The sequence below is a fragment of the Lolium perenne genome, chromosome 4, assembly GCF_019359855.2.
Source record: "Lolium perenne isolate Kyuss_39 chromosome 4, Kyuss_2.0, whole genome shotgun sequence".
Lineage (NCBI taxonomy): Eukaryota > Viridiplantae > Streptophyta > Magnoliopsida > Poales > Poaceae > Lolium > Lolium perenne.
Window position 1 is genome coordinate 313,983,719 of NC_067247.2, and position 21,687 is coordinate 314,005,405.

The 21,687-nt window shown below is 44.4% G+C and overlaps 2 protein-coding genes across 2 annotated transcripts; both read right to left on the reverse strand.

The window, feature by feature from the left end:
* Positions 1-3,264: 3,264 nt before the first annotated feature.
* LOC127296169 (uncharacterized) lies at positions 3,265-4,597 on the reverse strand. Its single transcript, XM_051326200.1, has 4 exons — positions 4,464-4,597; positions 4,176-4,377; positions 3,854-3,920; positions 3,265-3,443 (listed from the first exon to the last, which is right to left on the reverse strand). The coding sequence occupies exons 1-4, from the start codon at positions 4,564-4,566 to the stop codon at positions 3,396-3,398; spliced, it is 420 nt and encodes a 139-aa protein (XP_051182160.1). The 5' UTR covers positions 4,567-4,597; the 3' UTR covers positions 3,265-3,395.
* Positions 4,598-4,881: 284 nt separating this feature from the next.
* LOC127296166 (imidazoleglycerol-phosphate dehydratase 2, chloroplastic) lies at positions 4,882-9,077 on the reverse strand. The gene is made up of 8 exons (XM_051326195.2): positions 8,593-9,077; positions 8,395-8,522; positions 6,983-7,087; positions 6,674-6,766; positions 6,093-6,167; positions 5,765-5,827; positions 5,545-5,654; positions 4,882-5,299 (listed from the first exon to the last, which is right to left on the reverse strand). The coding sequence occupies exons 1-8, from the start codon at positions 8,804-8,806 to the stop codon at positions 5,272-5,274; spliced, it is 816 nt and encodes a 271-aa protein (XP_051182155.1). The 5' UTR covers positions 8,807-9,077; the 3' UTR covers positions 4,882-5,271.
* Positions 9,078-21,687: the final 12,610 nt, after the last annotated feature.

A 21,687-nucleotide genomic window follows, 5' to 3' on the forward strand; every position in this document is an offset into this window, starting at 1 on the left:
ATTGCATAAGAGTCTACTCTCCTTCTCTCTCCTCCTCTCTCTCCTCCAACTAAGCAATAATTTACTATTTTAATCCTTATAGCCAGCTGACTAGGACTTATTGTACTTGCTCTCATACCGTTTGACCTAACCGTTAACATACATGCAGAACCCACCTATCATCACCTTCACACAATTTAATTTCCCCCGAGGGATATTGCGTCGAGCACCATGTGCACGTCCTACGCTGGTGATAGATATCAATCTATCTGGATCCCTCTTAAGATAGACGGTGTCACTACTAATAAAACCATTATAGGTAGGAATGTATTCTGTGGCGTATCTAAAAGTGTGTGCTCCACAAAATATTTCTGTGGCGCATAGAAAAGTATGATGTAATTCTGGCGCGTCACGGAATTGTGGCTTTCTGTGGCGCATGTGGACGGGTGCGCCACATAATCTCTATGGGGCCCACGCGGGGTCTAGTATTGCACATGTGCGAAGAGATTTATGTGGCGCATGTTGGTATATGGGTCACATAATTCCTTGTGGGGCTCACCCCTGACAGTACGAGGCCACAATTATTTCTTATGGGGGCTCACCCCTGACAGTACGAGGCCACAATTATGTGCCGCTGTTATCACCAGAATTTGACCGAGTCAGAGGTGGGCCGCGATCAAGATGGGCTTGAAGAATATACATGGAAGGATATATGTGAATCGGCCTTATATGCAAAGTTTGGGCTAGTTGGCCCGTGTATCTGTAATATAGTAGGATACGTGTCGGTTAGTTAGAGTTTGGCTCGTGCACGGTTGGGATTATTCCCACGTTAGAAAGTCTACGGACTATAAATATGTATCTAGGGTTTATGAAATAAACAACAATCACGTTCACCACAAACCAATCTAGGCGCATCGCCAACTCCCTTGTCTCGAGGGTTTCTTCCGGGTAAGCATCATGCTGCCTAGATCGCACGTCGTTCATGCGTTGCTCGTACTGAAGCCTTTTTGATGGCGAGCAACGTAGTTATCTTAGATGTGTTAGGGTTAGCATTGTTCTTCGTATCACATGCTATCGTCGTGCAACCCTTAGACATCTAGCCGCCCTTACGCCTATCTTAGGCGTAGGGGCGGCACCCCGCTTGATCATTATTTAGTAGATCCGATCCGTTATAGTTGCTCCTTGTTCTTCAAGGAGTTTAATATCTGCATAATTAGGCCTTACAAAGGGTTGAAGGATCCAGCGGCGCGCAGGGTGTAGTTTGCTAGCCCTAGACAGGATGTTCCGGGGATCAACTTCATGTTGGTTTTTAGGCCTTGTCTAGGATCGGCTTACGATCACCATGCGTGGCCGCGAGGCTCAATCACGAGTAGGATGTTCCGATTATGCGGTGAAAACCCTAAATCGTCGTAGATCGTTTTAGCTTTATCTTGATCAAGCAGGACCACCATATATTCGTGCACCTCGTCTAGGATCGGCTTACGATCACCATGCGTGGCCGCGAGGCTCGTATTTAATGTTTACGTGTATGCCATGCAGGAAACTAAGCGAGGCATCTCCATCACCTTCCTGATCAGGTATAGGTCAGGTGGCACGCCCTTGCACCAGCATCGGACGTGCGTGCCGGAGTCTTTGCGGGCCGTCGCTCGGAGGGACCAGGGCCAGCCGCAGCCCTAAGTTGCTCCCGGCTCTCCTGTGTTGCCCGTCGCTGCTCGCCGGTGGGTTTCTGACCGCAACAGCCGGATATGCCAATATGCACCACAGAAGTTCATCTTTATGTTCACAGAATGTGTATGTTTTTTTGCTCTCTACGCAAGTCCACCCCCCCCCCCCCCCGATCGCTTTTTTAGCTCTCTAAAATACAAAAGGAATAGATAGAAAATTTAAAAAATAAAATCCTTGGAGGTGCCCATGTATTATGTCATCTAGTACCACTGAGAATTAACAAACATGAATTTCAACTTTTTGCGAAATTGCGTTGCAAAATCATCAAACTGATTGCATACAAAGTCGAAAAAAAACACACTATATCAAAATGACCGGAGAAAATTCTACATCCGAATTCACCGGGGTTTACCCGGTTAGCCAATTTTTAGAATCGCCAGATTCAAAAAGAGTAAAAAGTTCCGGCAAAGTCAAGATTTTCTCCTAGAAAAATAAAAAAATCGAAAAAATTTCGATGGCGCACCATATGCACATGCGCCACAGAATTCTTAGCCCGAAATTTGAATTTCAGCGGCGCCCTTCTCCTCCTCCTCCTCTCCTCCGCTTCTCCTCCACTTCTCCTCCCTTCTTCTCCCTCCTCCTCCTCCTCCTCCTCCACCACCACCTGTCGACCTCCTCCTCTGGTGACCACCTCCTCCTCCTCCTCCTCTGGCGACCTCCTCCTCTGGCGACCACCACCACCTTCTCCTCCTCCTCCAGCGACCACCACCACCTCCTCCTCCAGCGACCACCACCACCTCCTCCTCCTCCTCCGGCGACCACCCACCACCACCTCCTCCTCCAGCGACCACCACCACCTCCTCCTCCTCCTCCTCCTCCACCACCTCCTCCTCCACCACCACCTCCTCCTCCTCCTCCTCCTCCTCCTCCGGCCGGCCTCCTTGGCCTCCTCCTCCGGTCGGCCTCCTCCTCCACCACCCACCCCACCCAACCACTCATCTTCGGCGACCTCCGGAAAATTTTGAAATAAAAAACCGACAAAATTCCGGCGGCCCAGATCTGGCCGCCATTTTTTAAAAAAATTTAAAAAATATATGTGGTGCCCCACTGCTGGGTGCGCCACTGAATCTGGTGCACAATTCTGTGGCGCATCTCCAAATGTGCGGCACAGAATTTTCGCACCCCGAAATGCGCCAAAAAATTCAAATATTTGTCGGGTGACTTCTATGGCACATTGCATATGCGCCACAGAAGAGGGATTTCCTAGTAGTGTGTGGATCACAATAAATGTACATGAAAAATTTAAACCTCTTAGGATTACATAACTGAGATATGTAGGAATAGGATGAATTTGATAAGAATGCAAATGAAAATAGTGGGTTGCAAACCACATGTAGACAACATAATAGTCATCTCTCGATGGAACAAAAGAAAGAAAGGAAACATATTTCGTTTTTTCACGAATACGAGTATAAAGAAGTTCGAGTGCATAATCAATTATTCCTATGGGATTGTGGCATAGGAAACCAATCTTCAGCAATTTGAGTTTGATGTAAGGGATGCCTAAATCATCATTTTCGCGAGGTGGAGGGATCGGAGTAGAAGTATATAACCAAAGCATCACCACAACTTGGAAGTATTTGGATAGTAACCAAGCTCCGACAACCATCCATAATGACATTTACAACAAGATAATTAAAACTCCAATTCTAATGACTCCGGCATGACTATATGATCGCCTAGAAGTCAATTCACAGGCGGCGCCTCCCTCTCCTGTACCTGTTCTTCTTTAGCCTCAGCTGTAAATGATAGATGGGGGTGAAGTAGGTGCATCAGATCAATGAACGAAAATATAGAAAAATACAATTCGTCGCAAGTCCCGACAGCTACATCAACTAGTAGATGTCAAAAAATACTACTACCTCCATACCGGATTATAGGCCTATTACGTATTTCGAGAAAAACTTTAACTATAAATTTGGTCAATAAAATATGAGATATATGATACAAAAATTATACCATTGGATTCATATTCAAAAGAAGTGTCCAATAGTATAATTTTTGTGACACATATTTCATATTTTGTTGACTAAATTAGTAGTTGAAGTTTTTCTCAAAATGTTTAATAGGAATAGGCCTATAATCCGGTATGGAGGTAGTATTATTGAAAAACACGCTAAGGCGAATGACATGGGCAATTAAGTTTCACCTGTTTGCTGTGACCGCACTTTTTCTTGCGACAGTTTGTAGCTCTCAGAGGTAGGCGGGCATAGCACCTGCAAGAGAAGGTGTGGCAAACAGTTGGAACATTACAAAGCTATACACAATCAAACCCAAAATGAGAAAATTGAATTATCCTCTTAAGAAAAGGTAGAGATGGCATGCTAAAACTGTGTGCCTATGCAAAAGAGATGCTAAACGTACTGAAGCAGTGATGAAGTATCACATCAGGTAGTAATTAAATTAGGGCCAGTGCAACAAGTGTACGAATAGGAGGGTAGCACGGATATATAGTACGGAGTATTACTTACTTGCAGCAGATCATCTTGTCGGAGTTGTACTTTTCTGCGAGGGCTCTGAGGTTGGGCTCGTACCAGCACCCGCCCTGGAGGCCAAGCACGAGGTGGAGCGTGGACTCCTTGAGGACGTCGTAGTCGGCGAGGGTGCAGCCATCCTCCAGCTGCTTCCCCGCGAAGATGAGGCGCTGCTGGTCCTCCGGCGAGATGCCTACGCCTACGCCCACGACACAGCAGAGTAAACCTCTCGATCGACCTCAACAAAGAATCCATGGTGGTGGGTGTATATATATATGCGCGTACCTTCCTTGCCCTGGATCTTGGCCTTCACGTCGGCGACGGTGTCGCTTGTCTCGACCTCGAGGGTGATGGTTTCCCCCGTCGGCGTCTTGGCGAAGATCTGCATCTTGATGAACTCCGGTTGATTTCCTGTGTCTAGTTTCTTCTGGCCTCCGTTTCAGGCGGTGAATTCGGTCATATATAGCCATTGGCTACCGGGCCACGCTCGGATCGGTACGTGCTTAGCTCGTCCGTCAAGTTTTCTCGAAAGGAAACGCGACCGCCAAATTACCGAGTAGTACTAGTACTACCTCTCGGTCGTGTCAGAATAAACATAGGTCGATGTGAATCGATGTACTACTCTACTTGCTAAATGCTGCTTCCCTAGACTGATCGAATTGAGTAACCGCATTGCTTCAGGAGTCTAGACAAAGTTGAGAAGTTTTCTAGGAACGGAGGGAGTATTTTATTTTATTCTCGTGAATGACTGGTCAAGCATTAATTTATTACAGGCGCGGACGAATTCTGAACCCATATTTTTGATCTATACAATTCAGAATCTCAAGCCTTTTGCAGCTTTTCATCTTCATAAGTACATACAGTCCGGCCAACAGCCAAAAATTGCAGTAACTGGCAGAAACATTATGCCAGTGCTAGTAAGATAAAGAAACACCGACAGCCGTCACTTTCCATGCTGTTTTGCCGCAAGATGACTCGAAGCCCAAGCAGCAATAGAGAAGATATAACCAGCCACCATCCATCTGTTTCCCCTTGATCGCTCCAGGCTTCAGGCGGAGAACAGAGTGCAACCCTTTTTTTTTATCTTGCAACATTACGACCTTGACAGAACACCTTTTGAGCTGCGATTGGGTCGAGCAATATACCGTCAGGAGGGATACTAATGTATGAGAAATCAGTAGCAACTTGAAGATTAACATGTTTACTAAGGTGCATTGCATTCATCTGACACCGGAGGTCGTGATGCACCACCAGCTAAGTTTTCCTATGTTTTACACAACTCTCTGCCTGGAAACTGTTTCTGGAACATCTACGGAATGGTGACCACGCACTCCCTGAATAATATTTGCAGCAAGTGAGGACAAACCTGGGGATTGTACCATGTCGCCGTAAGTCATATTCTGTTGCTTGTCGAAGGGCCCTGGCAAACGCTTTGAAAGTTGCCTCGATAATATGGTGCGAGTTGTTCCCCGCAAGCTTTCAAAGATAAACAGGACAGTTAATTGGGGTGAAAAACAATTATCACGACTCCTATGTTGCCAGAAAATACTGCATTGTGGACCCAAAACATAGGAAGCAAAATATACCTGGCGGATGTGAAGCGTCATCCCAGAAGTATTCACAAGGGACTGGAAAAAGTGCTCAACTAGCTGTCATAAAAATAACTAAATTATTGTTTGCCCAAGTTGATAACAGCAATATATGAAGTAAAAATCCGACTAACATCCTGTCACGATCTGTCAAAAATATAGTCTGAAGAGGGCAAAAGTCGAACTTAAATTATTTGAAAGAGAAAATTCTAAAACAGAGGAAGCAAAATCTTTCTTAAGTCTAACATAAAGAAACAGCACATCAAAACCCTTTGGAATCAGCATAGCAGACAATTGAAATGGCTGTCAAAATTTCACAGATCACCTGGGTATCATATGCGCCAACTCGCTCAGTAGGAATACTTAAGCCACAGCTCAAATGAGGTCGACCAGATAGATCCTGAATACAGGGGAAAACAGAGATGACTGGTGAACATCCAAGTTCAGCAAGGCACATATACTTGTTCAGTAGATATTTGTATATTCATCATAGAATATCACATTGTCAAACAAAAAAATAGGTAACCTAGGAATAAGATATAATAGTGAAACAGCTGCAACTTTATCGCTATCATTTCAAGTACTAGACTTCTGTGAGACGGATATGTCAGAAAAAAATATAACAAAAAACGAAGCAAATAGACTACCATTCTTGATACAAGTCCTTAAAGTCAAAATCTGCATATAGACCAGCCTACCATGACATTAGATGCTTGTGAAAACATAAGAGGAGAAAAATAGTTTCCTGCCTGACTATTCCCCGAGTTAAGAACCAGAGAGATACAAGTTGTGATTCAGTTGCGTTAGCACAGTATAAGAGGCTCATGAGCTCATAAATGCGAACTTAAAAGGTTGCAGAGAATTTTACATTCATGGCATGTAAATACACAAGATAGTCCTGCATACCAGTATAACCTCAACTGCTGCCTCATCAAGTGGTGCTGTGAAATGCCCAAACCGGTTAATTCCCTTTCGATCTCCAAGTGCTTGAAGTAACGCCTAAAAGTAAGATTGAAAAAGTTGCCACGGTATATAAGATTGCAGAACATCAAGTTTAGGACAACTCATGATGAGGTAAATAGCAGAAATATAGCGCGGACATTTAGCAATGAGGTCAAAATGGATATTCTAACTTATGGTAAGCAATAATTCATATAACTATTCTAGAAGAACAGACGTCAAGCTAAACATTAATAATAGAAAAGCAGCAATCACCGTTCCAATTGCCAAAGCAATATCCTCATTCGAGTGATGATCGTCAATGTGTGTGTCACCTGTAGCCTTCACATATACATCAAACAGTCCATGGGATGCCAGTTGCTGTAAATTGCAAACTGAAAGTTAATGGCTAAAAGATCAAAAAGGCACGCATATGCATCAAAGAATTTGAACCTTATACAGCAAAGCACGAGATATACACACAGCAGAATACTGGACCATTTAAAGTGCAGCGACCTGTGCAAAAGAAATATATACTTCTAAAAAAAATTTATGCTTGCATTGGTCTTGGGTTCTTGGCTCGTAAGCACCTAACTTTAGTTTGCACATATTGATTTGAGAATCAAGATGTAAAGGCTTGTCACCCATAGTGGCCTTTTGTTATCAGTTTGTCACTGATGTTGAATAACCAAATCCATACACTTCACACATACATACATTAGTTAATACGAGAGGAAGAGTAATAACAATGTTTCCATAGATCACATTAGAATAGGAAAAACACCAGGATAGCATTTTCCTTCCTAATTGCTCAACATCACCTGGATCAAGTGGAGCTCAAAAGGGAGCAGTTTTTTCTTGAGCAAGACCCCTTCAGGCTTAGTTGTGTATACATCAGTACATCACTATCCCCATAACAGCAGGACTGTACTAATGGTGCTCCTAAATATCTAAAGTTAGTTCCTAATAAATATCTATAGTTGGCATGTCGCCGACATTCAGAATACTTAACCACTCAAAGTGCAGCAGTCTGTGCAAAAGAAATACTTCTAAAAAAACTGCTTGCATTGGTTTTTGGCTCTGTTAGCACCTAGCTGTAGTTCCATTTCGCATATTGATTTGAAAATCAAGATGTAAGGGCTAGCCGCACGAAGCGCCGTTGTTGCCAGTTTTTTACTAATGTTGAATAACCAAAGCCATACTTTCACACATAGAGACAGTTGGTTAATAAGAGGAAAAGAAATAGAAATCTTTTGATGGATCACATCAGACTAGATGACTAGTGAAAAAAAAAAACATCAGATAACATTTACCCTCCTGATTGCACAATATCACCTGGAAGACGCGGAGCTCAAAAGGGAGCATATTTTCTTGAGCAGGACTTCTTCAGGCTTAGTTGTGTATACATCACTATCTCACAAAACAACAAGATTGTACATGAAGTGTTTATCATCGGAAATTCAGAAAACCACTTGCTGTTTTTATGTGTTTGTTTACTGTTTTTTGTCGATTTGAGCTAAGCTACTCTTATGATTCTGAAGTTCTGTTTTGCCTTTCTTTGCACAAAGGGGTTACTAGGCTACTCTCTTGGGGTAGATACAGCAGGGATCACATTCTTGCTCCGAACAAACCCTTAGGCCGACATAATAAAATTCACACTACTGACACGACACGTAAACAATACTCACATCAAGCATGTGATCCAAGAACGGTATCCCCGAGCTGGAGCTGGCAACACCAGTGCCATCCAGGTTAATCTTCACATGCACATTTGTTTCCTTGGTTACCCTCTTGACCTCTCCCAGCCTAGACGGCACTGAAAAATGTTGAACACAATAAGAGATGGTAGCACAGAGTAGACATCAAAGCAGTGACGGAGAAACCACCTGCTGAGTTCTCGGGAGCCGCCGGGGAGCCGTTACCGCCGAGGCCGGTGGCAGCCATGACAGGCGAGCTCAGGCGAAGCGATTGGGTGTACGGCCGAGCCCTGGGGAAGGCGACCCCAGCAGTCCCGGACCTCGCCGAGGATTTGGGGACTGGGGACGCCCGCGCGGAGGATACGCGGGACAGGGATGGGGAGAGGAACGGCGCGGTGGACATCGGCGAGAGCTCGAGCGAGCCTAGGCTGGAATTCGAGCTAGCTAGTAGGTAATTCGGACAAAGCTTTCACTGGACTCGAGCTCGGATCGAATAAGCTCGGTAAGAGGGTGTCAAGGGGGCGGATTCGGAAGTTGGAGACGACGAGGTGGAGCCGTCGGGAAGGGCGTCGGCGTGGAGCTCTGGGGGTTAGCCGTGGCGGTCGCGGCGGCGGCGGCGGCGGATTGGGACAATGAGAAAGTGCGAGGACGGCGGGCGATTCCTATTTGCTGCTTGTTGCGGGAGTTATCCGCTCTCCGCATACCCTTCAAACCACTTTGGGCTGGGCCAATAAGGTGAGTGGCCAGAATAAAAACAGTGAGATCACCCGCTAGTGATCTCACTGTTTTTATTTTTATACTACAATAATCGTGAAGTATTCCGTAGATATCACGGATTTATTCATCATACATTTCTTTCTCTGGGCCTTTTGGCCCTTCTACATATATGAATATATCTTATTGTGTTCTATATATGTGAATATATCTAATTCTTGTGATTTATATTTTAGGTGTTCCAAACATTTGGGATACTTCGAGTAACAATATGAAAACAAACTTTTCCGGCGGTCGCCCTCCTTGGGCGACTCCGGGGGAAACCCTAGCCGCCACCACTTCTGACCCCCACCCTCCGCCTCCCTCGCTTCGCCGCTGCCGGAGAGGGGCAGGCAAAGCCTTGCGCCCCCCAGGGAAGGTGGCGGCGGGGCGGTTCCTCTTCCTCTCCTTGTGGCGGGCGGAGTTCTTCTGGCTGTGCGCGACGGCGACAGACCGGCGGTGGTGTGCGGCGGCGCGGGAGGCTGCTCGCGAGGCTGCTGGGTCGCGGCGGTTGGGCGCTGCGTGGTGACGCGTCTGGAGGCTTGTGGCGAGGCGGCTAGCGCGCGGCCGATCTGGATCTCGGCCTAGCCGGCCTGCTCGGGGTGGGGCGGCTCGAGGCGTGGCGCGGTGGAGGCGCGCCGTCGCCGGCGTGCGGTGGCCGGGGCGGGCGCGAGGTGTCTCTGGAAGGAGGAGCAGGGTGAAGGGCGCTCCGGGGCGGCGGCCCCAGTTTCCTCGGCAGACGTGGTGGCTGCATGGGCGTCGCGACGGTCGGGCTTCGGCGTTCGTCCTTGAGCCCCGTGTCGGTGTTGGTCGGCGCCCCCTCTATGTGGCGTTCCGACGGCACCCACGGTGCTCTTCGGTTGTGCTCCAGTGGCTTCTGGCTGTTGGTGTCGGGAGGGCTGCGCGGCGGCGGCTAGTGGTTGGCCTTGAAGTTGCTGCAAGTTGAGGAGCGTTCGAGGCTGCGGGGTGCGTGCGGCGGCTCTCCGGGGGTCGCTCTGCGGCGGATGCAGGTGGTGGTTTCTGCCGGTCCTTGTTGGCGGGTGCGAGGTTTTGAGACTCTTCGCTGGGCGAAAGCTTAGTCTTGGCGGCCGGCCTAGACCGACGACGGTGACGCTCATGGGCGCCACATCCTTCTTGAAGGCGTCGTCGAAGCGGGTGTTTCTTGATCTCCGCCCGGGCTCTCCGGGGGAAACCCTAGATCCCTCGCGGGATCGGGCGTGGGCGGCGCTCTTGTGTCGCTTTGCCTCTTGGGGCCTCGCTTTGGACGTCCACCGGTCAGAGGGTCTTGCGGAATGTTTTGGTGGTTTTGGCGGAGGCGAGTTCGTCTTCGGCCAGGTGGGGCGCGGCCTCGGGGCCGGCGTGGTAGTTGGAGCGGTGGCTCCGGTCTTTCGCCTCCGCCTGTTGCGTTGAGGTGTGGTGTCGACCTGGTTGGTCGTCGACCCGTGTGGAGCGCAGCCTCGGGGCTGGCATGTGGTGTCGTGTTGTGAGGTTTTTTGGCCAGTTTTCCTTATAAACGGGTCAACTCTTTTCTCCTATATCAATGAAAGGCAAAGCTTTTGCCTCGTTTCAAAAAAAAAAAAAAAAACAAACCTTTCACCTTGACTCATTATTGGATGGCAATCAAAGAATGTCCCAAGTGGGGGAATCTCTATTCGTCACCTATTCGACATTGAGGCAACCCTCAGTGTGGGGAACATTGAAGGAGTTGCTAGCCGGTAAAGAGGTCTCATGTGAGAAGAGAAGAGACGGGAATCTGAGATAAAGAAAAACACATAAAGACTTCTTTGAAGTACAAAACAAGAAGTTTAAAGTTATCTTTAAAAAAAAGTTTAAAGTTGATGAGCTCAATGCCCGATCGAGAACCAAGGAAGTAGCTAGATCTACGTGATCAGTATTCTGTCATGTGTGCATGTACGAACTATGTGCTATATGTGATCCTTTTGATACTTAGATGTATGTTGGGTAATTGAATTGCCAAGTTGTGGTAATTTATTTGTTATCTTTTTATTTCATTTAATTTAACTTTATCATATAAAAATAGGCTGAAATGTCGCAAAATGGGTAAAAAAATGGACGATGGGGTGCATTGGGTGCACTAGGGACGCCGCGTCCTCTGAAACGACATATTTTGTGTCTGAAATTGGGGGCGCCTTGGAATTGCCCTAAGGTAAGTTGTAGCCTATAAAATGAAAGGCAAGCTCCATCTTGATTTTTTCGATAAAGAGAATATATTAATATCAAAAAGATATCAATTACACCCAGCCTCTGCAACAACGCACCACCCTAATGGCATTAGGGATGCACACAGCCAAAAAAAAGGAAAAGAAAACTAAGAAACAAAAGTCCCGCTACAATATCTCGGACCTAACCACTACGGGAAAATCAGACGCTGCCGTGCAGCCTATCATTGCCGGCGGATAAATATGCATTAGTGGTCTCGCATATTATGAACCGTAACTCTTACGGTATTTATCGGACAGCCGGCGGATGCGTAGTTGGGTACGTTCTCCCTGCTCTACCCCGATCCGAGACAGGATTTCGGTAGCACCTCCCCGTTGTTCTCCGGATGCACACCCCTCTCGGCTTTTTGCCGAGACGTGTATCGGGAGAGCAGCGGGGAGGTGCTGCCGAAATTCTGTCTCGGATCGGGGTAGAGCTGGGAGAACGTACTCAATCTACGGATCCGGCGGCTGCTAGAAGCCCACCTAGTAGAGTTTCAGGTTGATGCACGCGTAAAATATAAATAAAGATATGATGCATTTATTTCCTATTTGATATATAAATGCTATGTTTGTCTGTTTTGGTGCTGATTAGAGGATGGATAATCGTGGCTGGATGTACGATGGCAGAATCAGTCAGTGAAACTATACTGATGAATGGGGAGAAAAGACCGAGCAGTTTGTGGATAGGGCGTTTGCCATCCGTAGCAGACCTATAAGAGTTTGGTGCCCTTGTAGTAAGTGCGCTAACCAAAAGGCACAGGACAAGGAAACAATGAGTATGCACCTGATCAAGTTTGGGTTCACACCATCCTACAAGATTTGGACTTACCATGGAGAAAAGGCAAAGAAACGTGCTAGGAAGGAGGTGCGGCAGATTCAACCTAGGGGGAATATGACACTGGTTTTGATAGGTGCTTAGAAAACTTGGCTAATGGTAATGTGCCTGAAAGCCCTCATGTAGAGGTGGAGACACCTCAGGATGCGGAGACAAGTGAGGACCCGGAGGAAAACACAAAGGAGTATTATGAGGCTCGGTTTGCTTCGCAGAAACCCCTACATGAAAATACAAAGGTTACCCAACTAGATGCCATCGCTTGCCTTATGGCCTTGAAGTGCCTTAGGAACTTGTGCAGAGATGGGTTCGATGAACTTCTGGTCATCGTAGGCAGCCTTCTGCCGAAAGGGCACCTCTTGCCGCAAAACTTCTACTATTCGACCAAATTGCTCAGTGACCTTAAGATGTCATCTCAGCAGATACACGCTTGTCCAAAGGGATGCATGCTATTCAGAGAGGAGCACGCTGACACAAATTATTGCATCAAATGCAATTCCTCTAGGTACTTTGAGGTAGACCGCAATGGTGATGGTCAGAAGAGGCAGACCACGATTGCCAAGAATATCCTTCGCTATCTTCTAGTTCTACCGAGGATCCAGCGGCTCTTCATGACCGAGGATACTACCCAGCAGATGAGGTGGGCCGTGGAAGGAAACAGATACACTGACAAGATGATACATCCGTCGGATGGTACTGCATGGAAGAACTTTGTCAAGAAATTTCCACTGAAAGCAGGTGACCCCAGGAGCGTAGCAGTTGCAATATCAACCGATGGGTTCAATCCATATGGTATGTCGGTTGCAGTATACACTTGTTGGCCAGTGTTTGTTATTCCCATGAACCTCCCCCCTAGCGTCTGCATGAGATCAGAGAACATGTTTGTGTTGATGATAATCCCAGGGCCCAAATACCCGGGTAAGAACATGAATGTGTACCTGGAACCGCTGGTGGATGACTTGGTTCGTGGCTGGGAAGGTCGCGGGATCCGAACATATGACGCATCAAAGAAGGAGTACTTCGATATGTATGTGTGGTACCACACGTCCCTACATGACCTGCCAGCACGTGCTTTGTTCTGCGGGTGGTGTACACATGGGAAGTGGCCTTGCCCACAGTGCAGACAGGCCGTGACTTTCTTCTGGCTAAACAAGGGAGGCAAGTATTCATGCTTTGATGAACCTCGACAGTTCCTTGAGCGGAGGCATGCATACAGGAGTGATGTAAAGAGTTTCAAGAAAGGCCGTGTTGTCCGTGGCCCGAAGCCAATTCTGAAGACCGGAACGGAAATCAAGGCCGAGTTAGATGCTCTTCAGCCTAGCCCTGATGGGAATGGTTTCTTGGGATATGGGGAGACACACCAATGGACTCACAAGCCGTGCTTATGGAAGCTCATTTACTTTGAGTTTCTCGAGCTCCCGCATAACATTGATGTAATGCACACTGAGAAGAATATCAGTGAAGCCATTTGGAGCACGATTGTGGACACTGAGAAGACGAAGGATAACATAAAGGCTCGAATTGATCAAGAAATGTGGTGCGATAGGCCGGAGTTGAACATGCAGCCACCTCATGGTGCCAAAAAAAACTTGGACTAAGCCACACGCTCCGTTCTGCCTCACAAAGGCCCCAAAAAGGGAGGTCTTCCAATGGATGAAGGACTCCTTGTTTTTCCCTGATGGGTTCACAGCCAACTGGATGAGGGGTCTAAACATTGAAACGTTGCGAGTACAAGGACTGAAGAGTCATGACTACCACATATGGCTTGAGCGGATAATGCCGGTGATGATTCGAGGCTATGTCCCTGAGAAGACTTGGCGAGTGCTAGCGAGGTTGAGTTTTTTCTTCCGCCAGATTTGTGCTAGGGAGTTAGACACTAAAGTGATTGAGAAGCATGATAAAGAGGCACTCGTGTTGCTTTGCGATCTAGAGAAGATCTTTCCTCCAGGGTTCTTTAATCCGATGCAACATATGATCCTGCACCTAGCGGAGGAATGCTTAAAGGGGGGCCGAATTGGGGCCGTTGGCAGTTTGGTCCCGAGAGAGAAACACAAAAGCTTCGTCAAATGACTGGCAATAAATGCAAGATCGAAGCATCCATAGCCGAGGCAGTCCTGAACGTGGAGGTGGCAAACTTCACCACTAAGCACTATGATCCCAACATTCCCACAAAGCACAACCCGGTCCTCCGTTACAATGCCGCCAACAACGAAGAAGTACCCAAGCTTAGCATCTTCGTGGGGCTTGGTGGCAAGTCAAGTGGCTTGAAGCCGTACATAACGGACCTACAGGAGCGGACCTTGATCCACTCGTATGTCTTAAACCCCATGGTCGAAGTGAAGCCGTACATCGAGTAAGTGTGAACCATTTAGTTATTCGCAAACATTCACGGCCTTGATCCACTCGTATGTTCGTGGCTAACTCTTCCTATTTTCATCGGTATAGGCAATTCAAGGCTATACATGGGAAGAATACCCACAAGGAGCCTACCCCGGAAGAATCCAAGCAAATTTTCGATAAGGGCGGCGGTTTCGGTTTCAGTAGCTGGTTCTGTAATTTGGTACTATTCTATCCAAATTAGCTAGCACTTCCGATATTTATCGGTCATTTCTCGTTCTAAACTTCTCGTGCTAAACTTGTAGGCAAGAACTGATAAAGAGATGAAGTCAGAGCTAAGAAAAAATGCTAGGGGCTTTGACCATTCCCTCGAAGCGTTCAACTCCTATGACGTGAACGGGTATCGCTTCCAGACCCATAAAAACACAACAAGCCGTCCCAACGCGAAGACAATAAATAGCGGGGTGGTATGTCAAGGTGATGATGGGCTCCATTACTATGGAAGAGTCGAGGGTATATACGAGCTGAATTACGGGTTTCACAAAGGGCTAAATCCCGTTGTCTTCAAATTTCACTGGTTTGACCCACGTCGGGTGAGACGGGATCCAGAAATTGGGTTGGTCGAAGTTGAAAGGAACTCTGTTTATAAGGGAGACGATGTGTACATCTTGGCTACCCAGGCCTTTCAAGTATTCTATCTCCCGTACGCGTGCAAAAACCCGACAAAACGTCTACATGGATGGGATGTTGTGATGACGGTGCCTTCACGCAATAGGCCGCCCCCGCCAAACAAGGACGATTACCGCCGTGTAGACCCCTCAGCAATGAGTGTCGAGTTTTATCAGGAAGAAGGGCTCCCCAGCCATTTCACAATCGGCTTGCCAACTATTGATACGTCTCTAACGTATCTATAATTTCTTATGTTCCATGCTAGTTTTATGACAATACCTACATGTTTCACTCACACTTTATAATGTTTTTATGCATTTTCTGGGACTAACCTATTAACAAGATGCCGAAGTGCCAGTTCTTGTTTTCTGCTATTTTTGGTTTCAGAAATTCTACACAGGAAATATTCTCGGAATTGGACCCCACGAAGACAGAAGTCAATATTTTACCGAGACGGACCCAGAGAGCCAGAGAAGGGCCAGAGGGGGGCCAAGGGGCCCCCACACCATAGGGGGCGCAGGCCCACCCCTGGCCGCGCCACCAGGTGGGGAGGGCACCCTGGGGCCCCTCGGAGGCCGCCCTTCCGCCTATATATTCTCCCAGATGCGAAAACCCTAAAAGCATCGGTCTTCCTCCACGAAAAGTTACGTAGCCGCCGCCATCGCGAAGCCAGGGACAGAAGTCTCTGTTCTGGCACGCCGCTGGGACGGGGAAGTGCCCCCGGAATCCATCTCCATCGACTCCATCGCCATCTTCATCGCCGTTGCTGTCTCCCATGATGAGGAGGGAGTAGTTCTCCCCCGAGGCTGAGGGCTCTACCGGTAGCTATGTGGTTCATCTCTCTCTCCCATGGTGTGATCTTTATGTGATCATGAGCTTTGTGATCTAGTTGAATATGTAGATGTTACTCTTGCCTATTATGCACTCTAGAGGTTACTTTAATATGAACTCCGGAGTTACTCTCCACGGTGTGATGGTGACAGTGTGCGCATTGTGTGTGATTCCTTTATGACGTTGTGGAGCTTGTTTACTCCGGCTTGAGGTGTGCTTTTATAGCCCTACACAATGAATGGTGTTTGTTATCCAACAAGAGAGTGTTTGAGAGAAGCATTTATTTATTCAATTATGTGATCATTGTTGAGAGTGTCCACTAGTGAAAGTATGATCCCTAGGCCTTGTTTCTAAGCATTGAAACATCGTTTCCAACAAGTTCTGCTACATGTTCGCTTGCTGCCATTTTTATTTCAGATTGCAATTACTACTTATAATCATCCATATTACTTGTATTTCACTATCTCTTCGCCGAACTAGTGCACCTATACATCTGACAAGTGTATTAGGTGTGTTGGGGACACAAGAGACTTCTTGTATCTTAATTGCAGGGTTGCTTGAGAGGGATATCTCTGACCTCTACCTCCCCGAGTTCGATAAACCTTGGGTGATCCACTTAAGGGAAACTTGTTGTTGTTCTACAAAACTCTGCTCTTGGAGGTCCAACACTGTCTACAGGAATAGAAGCGTGTGTAGACATCAAGCTATTTTCTGGCGCCGTTGCCGGGGAGGTAAGGTAAAAGGTATTCACATCCTCCGACTACTAAGCTATTTCCTAGCACTGTTGCCGGTGTGCGAGTGCTCGAAGGTATCTCCTTTAGATTCTGCAATTGCATCTTTTTGTTTCTTGTTTTTATTTTTCACTAGTTAGGCATAATGGAAAACAACAAATTTAGTGAGCTTTTTAATCTTTTTCCTGAGTTAAGACATGGATTGTTTGATGCGAAAATTAAAAAACCTATGGAACCTTATTTGCATGCTAGTAGCAATGTTATTAGTATGAACGCAATTACTGCTAATGCTATAGAAAAGTCTAAGCTTGGGGAAGCTAGTTTATATAAAAATAATATTTTTTGCTCCTCAGCTTTGGAAGAAGTATTTTGCCTTGATAATGCTTTGTCTCCAATATGTGGTAATTCGAATGATGCTTGTGATATTCCAAATCCACCTGTTGAAAGTATTCCTTTTAAAATACCTATGAAAATTGCTGAAAGGGTTATGAATGATCAGTATGTAGGGGATGGATCAGTCCATCCAAGTGTTCACTTGTCTAAATTTACAGAACTTTGTGAGTTATTTGAGATTGCAGGTTTATCAAGAGAAATTGTTATGAGGAAACTATTTCCATTGTCACTTAAGGACAAAGCAAAGGAATGGTATAGGCTGCTGGATGAACAACCATCGAATTGGAAACAGCTTGAATCTCTCTTTTACTCTAAATTTTATCCTCCTCATGAAGTGCATGTTGATAGGAATTACATTTATAACTTTTATCCTCGTGATGGATAGAGTATTTCCCAAGCATGGGGGAGATTGAAGTCACTAATGCTCAAATGTCCCATTCATGAGCTCCCCCGTAATGTTATTATTAATAATTTTTATGCAAGGCTTTCAGGACACCACAAGGACTATCTAGATGCCTGTTTGGAGGGATCTTTCACAAGCAAGGAGGTTGAAGCTAGATGGGATCTTCTTGAAAGAATTCAAAGCAATACTGAAGATTGGGAGAATGACAAAGGTAAAGAATCAGGTATAAACTACGAGTATGATTGCATTAAGTCTTTCACTCAAACTGCTGATTTTCAAGAGCTTAGTGCTAAATATGGTCTTGATCCTCAAATTATGGTCGATTGCTATAGAGCCTTTGCTTCTCATATTAATGTTCCTAAAGAAAATTGGTACATGTATCATGAACCTTTTAAAGACACTTGCATGGAAAATGAAATTGTTGTTAATGATTGCAATAAACATGCTCAAACTTCTGAAAATGCTACTTCCTATAAGCATGTTAATTTTTGTGGAGTTCATAGACCTTGTGAAAAGAATAAAATTGAAGAAGAATATTGTATCCATCACAGGAATGAAAAAACTAGAAAGTGGTCTAGGGCTCTAGATGATCTTGGTGAAAAAGTTTGTGCCCTCTATCCTTTTATTTGTGAACTTTGCCATAGAGTGGGTCATTTTAATTTTCAATGCTCCTCCAATGATAATTCGAACCTTATGAGTGCTGCAAATTTGTATTGTGATGATGAAATCGCTCCTAATCAGCATGATGAACTTACTTTATTTTTGGGGTGTGAAGAGTTATCAAGAAAAATTTATTTGTTAGATATGAGTGATCTTGATATGAATAGTGTGTTGCATGGATGTTATCTCTATTGTGTTAATAATTGCCATGCGAACACCTACATACAAAGTGTTATAAAGGATGGGACTTTACCAAAATATGACAGGACTAATATGTGTTTTGTTCTTATTAATGAAAGAGAGGTATCCTCCCAAGTTTCTTCTATTGTTTCTAATAATAAACCAGGTTATGTCGAGAAGTTTCCTTTCAAGCCTCTCCCTCCTAAAGGGGAAAAGAAGAAGAAGAAGGGAACGAAGAAGAAGAAGAAGAAGAAGAAGAAGAGGGGGAATAAAAAGAAAGAGGTAACGGCATATCCCCGCGTGTACGAGATAATGATAGGTAACCATAAGTATGTTGCTCCTAATGATTATTATGATAATGAATATGAGTACAATGATCTTCCTATGCCCTTTACCTGTATTAGTGATCATGATTTGGAAGAGCACACTACTTTTGATATTGAAGATCTCTGGGACACTAATTCTGAAAATGATGATGTTAATAATTGACATAGTATTAGTACTATCCATGTTTCTTCCCATAATGATATAGAAAGCTCTAAGCTTGGGGATGAGGTGTTTGAAAATCCTTTTGCTACTGATGATTATATGTTTGATACATCTCCTTCTAGTAACAATGATGGTATGTTTACAGATGAACACACTGTGGAAGATAACTATTCTATTTCTTATGATGACACTATGCCTCCAATCTTTGACAATTATAAAAAAGACTATGACATAGGTTATAATTACAGTCATCCTTATGAAACTTGTCATAGTTATGGAGGGATTACCCAAAACCATCTCTCTAATATACAGCTTGTCTATCATATTCAAGTTCGTTATGGTGATTGTGATATTTTCAGTCCATCTACTATTGAGGATACAATTAATTATGATTACAATATGCCTCCTATATATGATGATTATGGTGATGAGAATAATAATGATAGTTATTTTATTGAATTTGCTCCCACTACAATTAATAGTAATGACTATGCTTATATGGAGAATGATACTTTTATGCATATGAACCATGATAAGAATGTTTTAAGTGATGGTTATATTGTGGATTTCATCAATGATGCTACTGAAAGTTATTCTGAGAGAGGGAAACATGGTTATATGCATCTTAATAATATTAAGTTTCCCCTCTTTATGTTGAGAATCTTGAAGTTGCGCTTGTGTTGCCTTTCTATGCTTACATGACTTGTTTATTCACAAGATTCCTTTTCATAGTAAGTGGGTTAGACTTAAAAGTGTTTCTTATTCGCTTTTGATGCTCTCGTTTGCTTCAACTCTTATTTCTTGCGAGAGCATCATTAAAATTACTGAGTCCATCTTAATGGCTATAAAGAAAGCACTTCTTGGGAGATAACCCATGTTTTTATTTTGCTACTGTTTTGTTGTGTCTTGGAAGTTGTTACTACTGTAGCAACCTCTCCTTATCATGTTTATTTCATTGTTGTTCCAAGTAAAGTCTTTGATAGTAAAGTTGATACTAGATTTGGATTTCTGCGCAGAAATAGATTTTTAGCTGTCACGAATTTGAGTTGATCTCTCTGTAGGAAACTCGTAAAATGCTGAAAAAATTCATGCGTGATCCTCAGATATGTACGAAACTTTCATTCAACTGGAGCTTTTCCATCTGAGCTTGTTAAGTGCCTCGAAAAAATTCGTCTTTACGAACTGTTCTGTTTTGACAGATTCTGCCTTTTATTTCGCATTGCCTCTTTTACTGTGTTGAGTGGATTTCTTTGCTCCATTAAATTTCAGTAGCCTTGGTTAATGTCCAGAAGTGTTGGGAATGATTGTGTCCTTGCTAAACATGTGAATTTTTGATTATGCACTAACCCTCTAATGAGATTGCTTTGAGTTTGGTGTGAAGAAAGTTTTCAAGGATCAAGAGAGGAGGATGATATGATATGATCAGGAAGAGTGAAAAGTCTAAGCTTGGGGATGCCCCCGTGGTTCATCCCTGCATATTTCAAGAAGACTCAAGCGTCTAAGCTTGGGGATGCCCAAGGCATCTCCTTCTTCATCAACAATTTATCAGGTCACCTCTAGTGAAACTATATTTTAATTCCGTCACATCTTATGTACTTTATTTGGAGCGTCTGTGTGCTTTTATTTTTGTTTTTCTATTTTCATTCTCCGAATAAAATCAGATCCTAGCATGCTTGTGTGGGAGAGAGACACGCTCCGCTTTTTCATTTGAACACTTGTGTTCTTCGTTTTTCATGTTCATGGCGAAAGCTGAAAGCCGCAGCACTTATTGTTATTTTGTTGGAAACAGAAAATGCTTCATGTGGTAATTGGTATATTGTCTTGAATAATTTGATACTTGGCAATTATTTTGAGCTCTCAAGTAGATCATGTTTAAGCTCTTGCATCATGTAGTTTAAATCTATTAATGAAGAACTACTGTAGAGCTTGTTGAAATTTGGTTTGCATGATTGGTCTCTCTAAGGTCTAGATATTTTCTTGTAAAAGTGTTTGAACAACAAGGAAGACAGTGTAGAGTCTTATAATGCTTGCAATAAGTTCTTATGTAAGTTTTGCTGTACCGGTTTATACTTGTGTTTGCTTCAAACAACCTTGCTAGCCAAAGCCTTGTACTGAGAGGGAATACTTCTCGTGCATCCAAAACCTTGAGCCAAAAACTATGCCATTTGTGTCCACCATAACTACCTACTATGTGGTATTTTTCTGCCATTCCAAGTAAATACTTCATATGCTACCTTTAAACAATTCAAAAGTTATTATCTCTTATTTGTGTCAATGTTTTATAGCTCATGAGGAAGTATGTGGTGTTTTATCTTTCAATCTTGTTGGGAAGACTTTCACCAATGGATTAGTGGCACATCCGATTATCCAATAATTTTTCAAAAAGAGCTGGCAACGGGGTTCCCAGCCCCAATTAATTAACCTTCATTAATAATTCTCTTCACATGTTTTGCCCTGATTCATCAGTAAGCAACTTAATTTTGCAAATAGACACTCCTCCATGGTATGTGAAATGTTGGAAGGCACCCGAGGATTCGGTTAGCCATGGCTTGTGAAAGAAAAAGGTTGGGAGGAGTGTCATCCATAAATAAAACTAAAGTACATGTGTAAACAAAAGAGAAGAGGGATGATCTACCTTGCTGGTAGAGATAACGTCCTTCATGGGAGCCGCTCTTTGAAAGTCTGTTTGACAAGGGGGTTAGAGTGCCCACTACCATTCGTTGACAACAACAAACACCTCTCAAAACTTTATTTTTATGCTCTCTTTATGATTTCAAAACTTAA

Bases quoted from the DNA above. Each gene is read 5' to 3' on its own strand.
- LOC127296169 (XM_051326200.1), bottom strand. From the start codon at position 4,566: ATGCAGATCTTCGCCAAGACGCCGACGGGGGAAACCATCACCCTCGAG. The intron at 3,921-4,175 runs GTAAGTAATACT...CTTCTCTTGCAG, and splicing joins GACAAGATGATCTGCTGCAA to GTGCTATGCCCGCCTACCTC. The intron at 3,444-3,853 runs GTGAAACTTAAT...TATCATTTACAG, and splicing joins AGTGCGGTCACAGCAAACAG to CTGAGGCTAAAGAAGAACAG.
- LOC127296166 (XM_051326195.2), bottom strand. From the start codon at position 8,806: ATGTCCACCGCGCCGTTCCTCTCCCCATCCCTGTCCCGCGTATCCTCC. The intron at 8,523-8,592 runs GTGGTTTCTCCG...AACATTTTTCAG, and splicing joins GGCTCCCGAGAACTCAGCAG to TGCCGTCTAGGCTGGGAGAG. The intron at 6,767-6,982 runs GTGATTGCTGCT...TCTTACTTTTAG, and splicing joins TTGCTTTGGCAATTGGAACG to GCGTTACTTCAAGCACTTGG.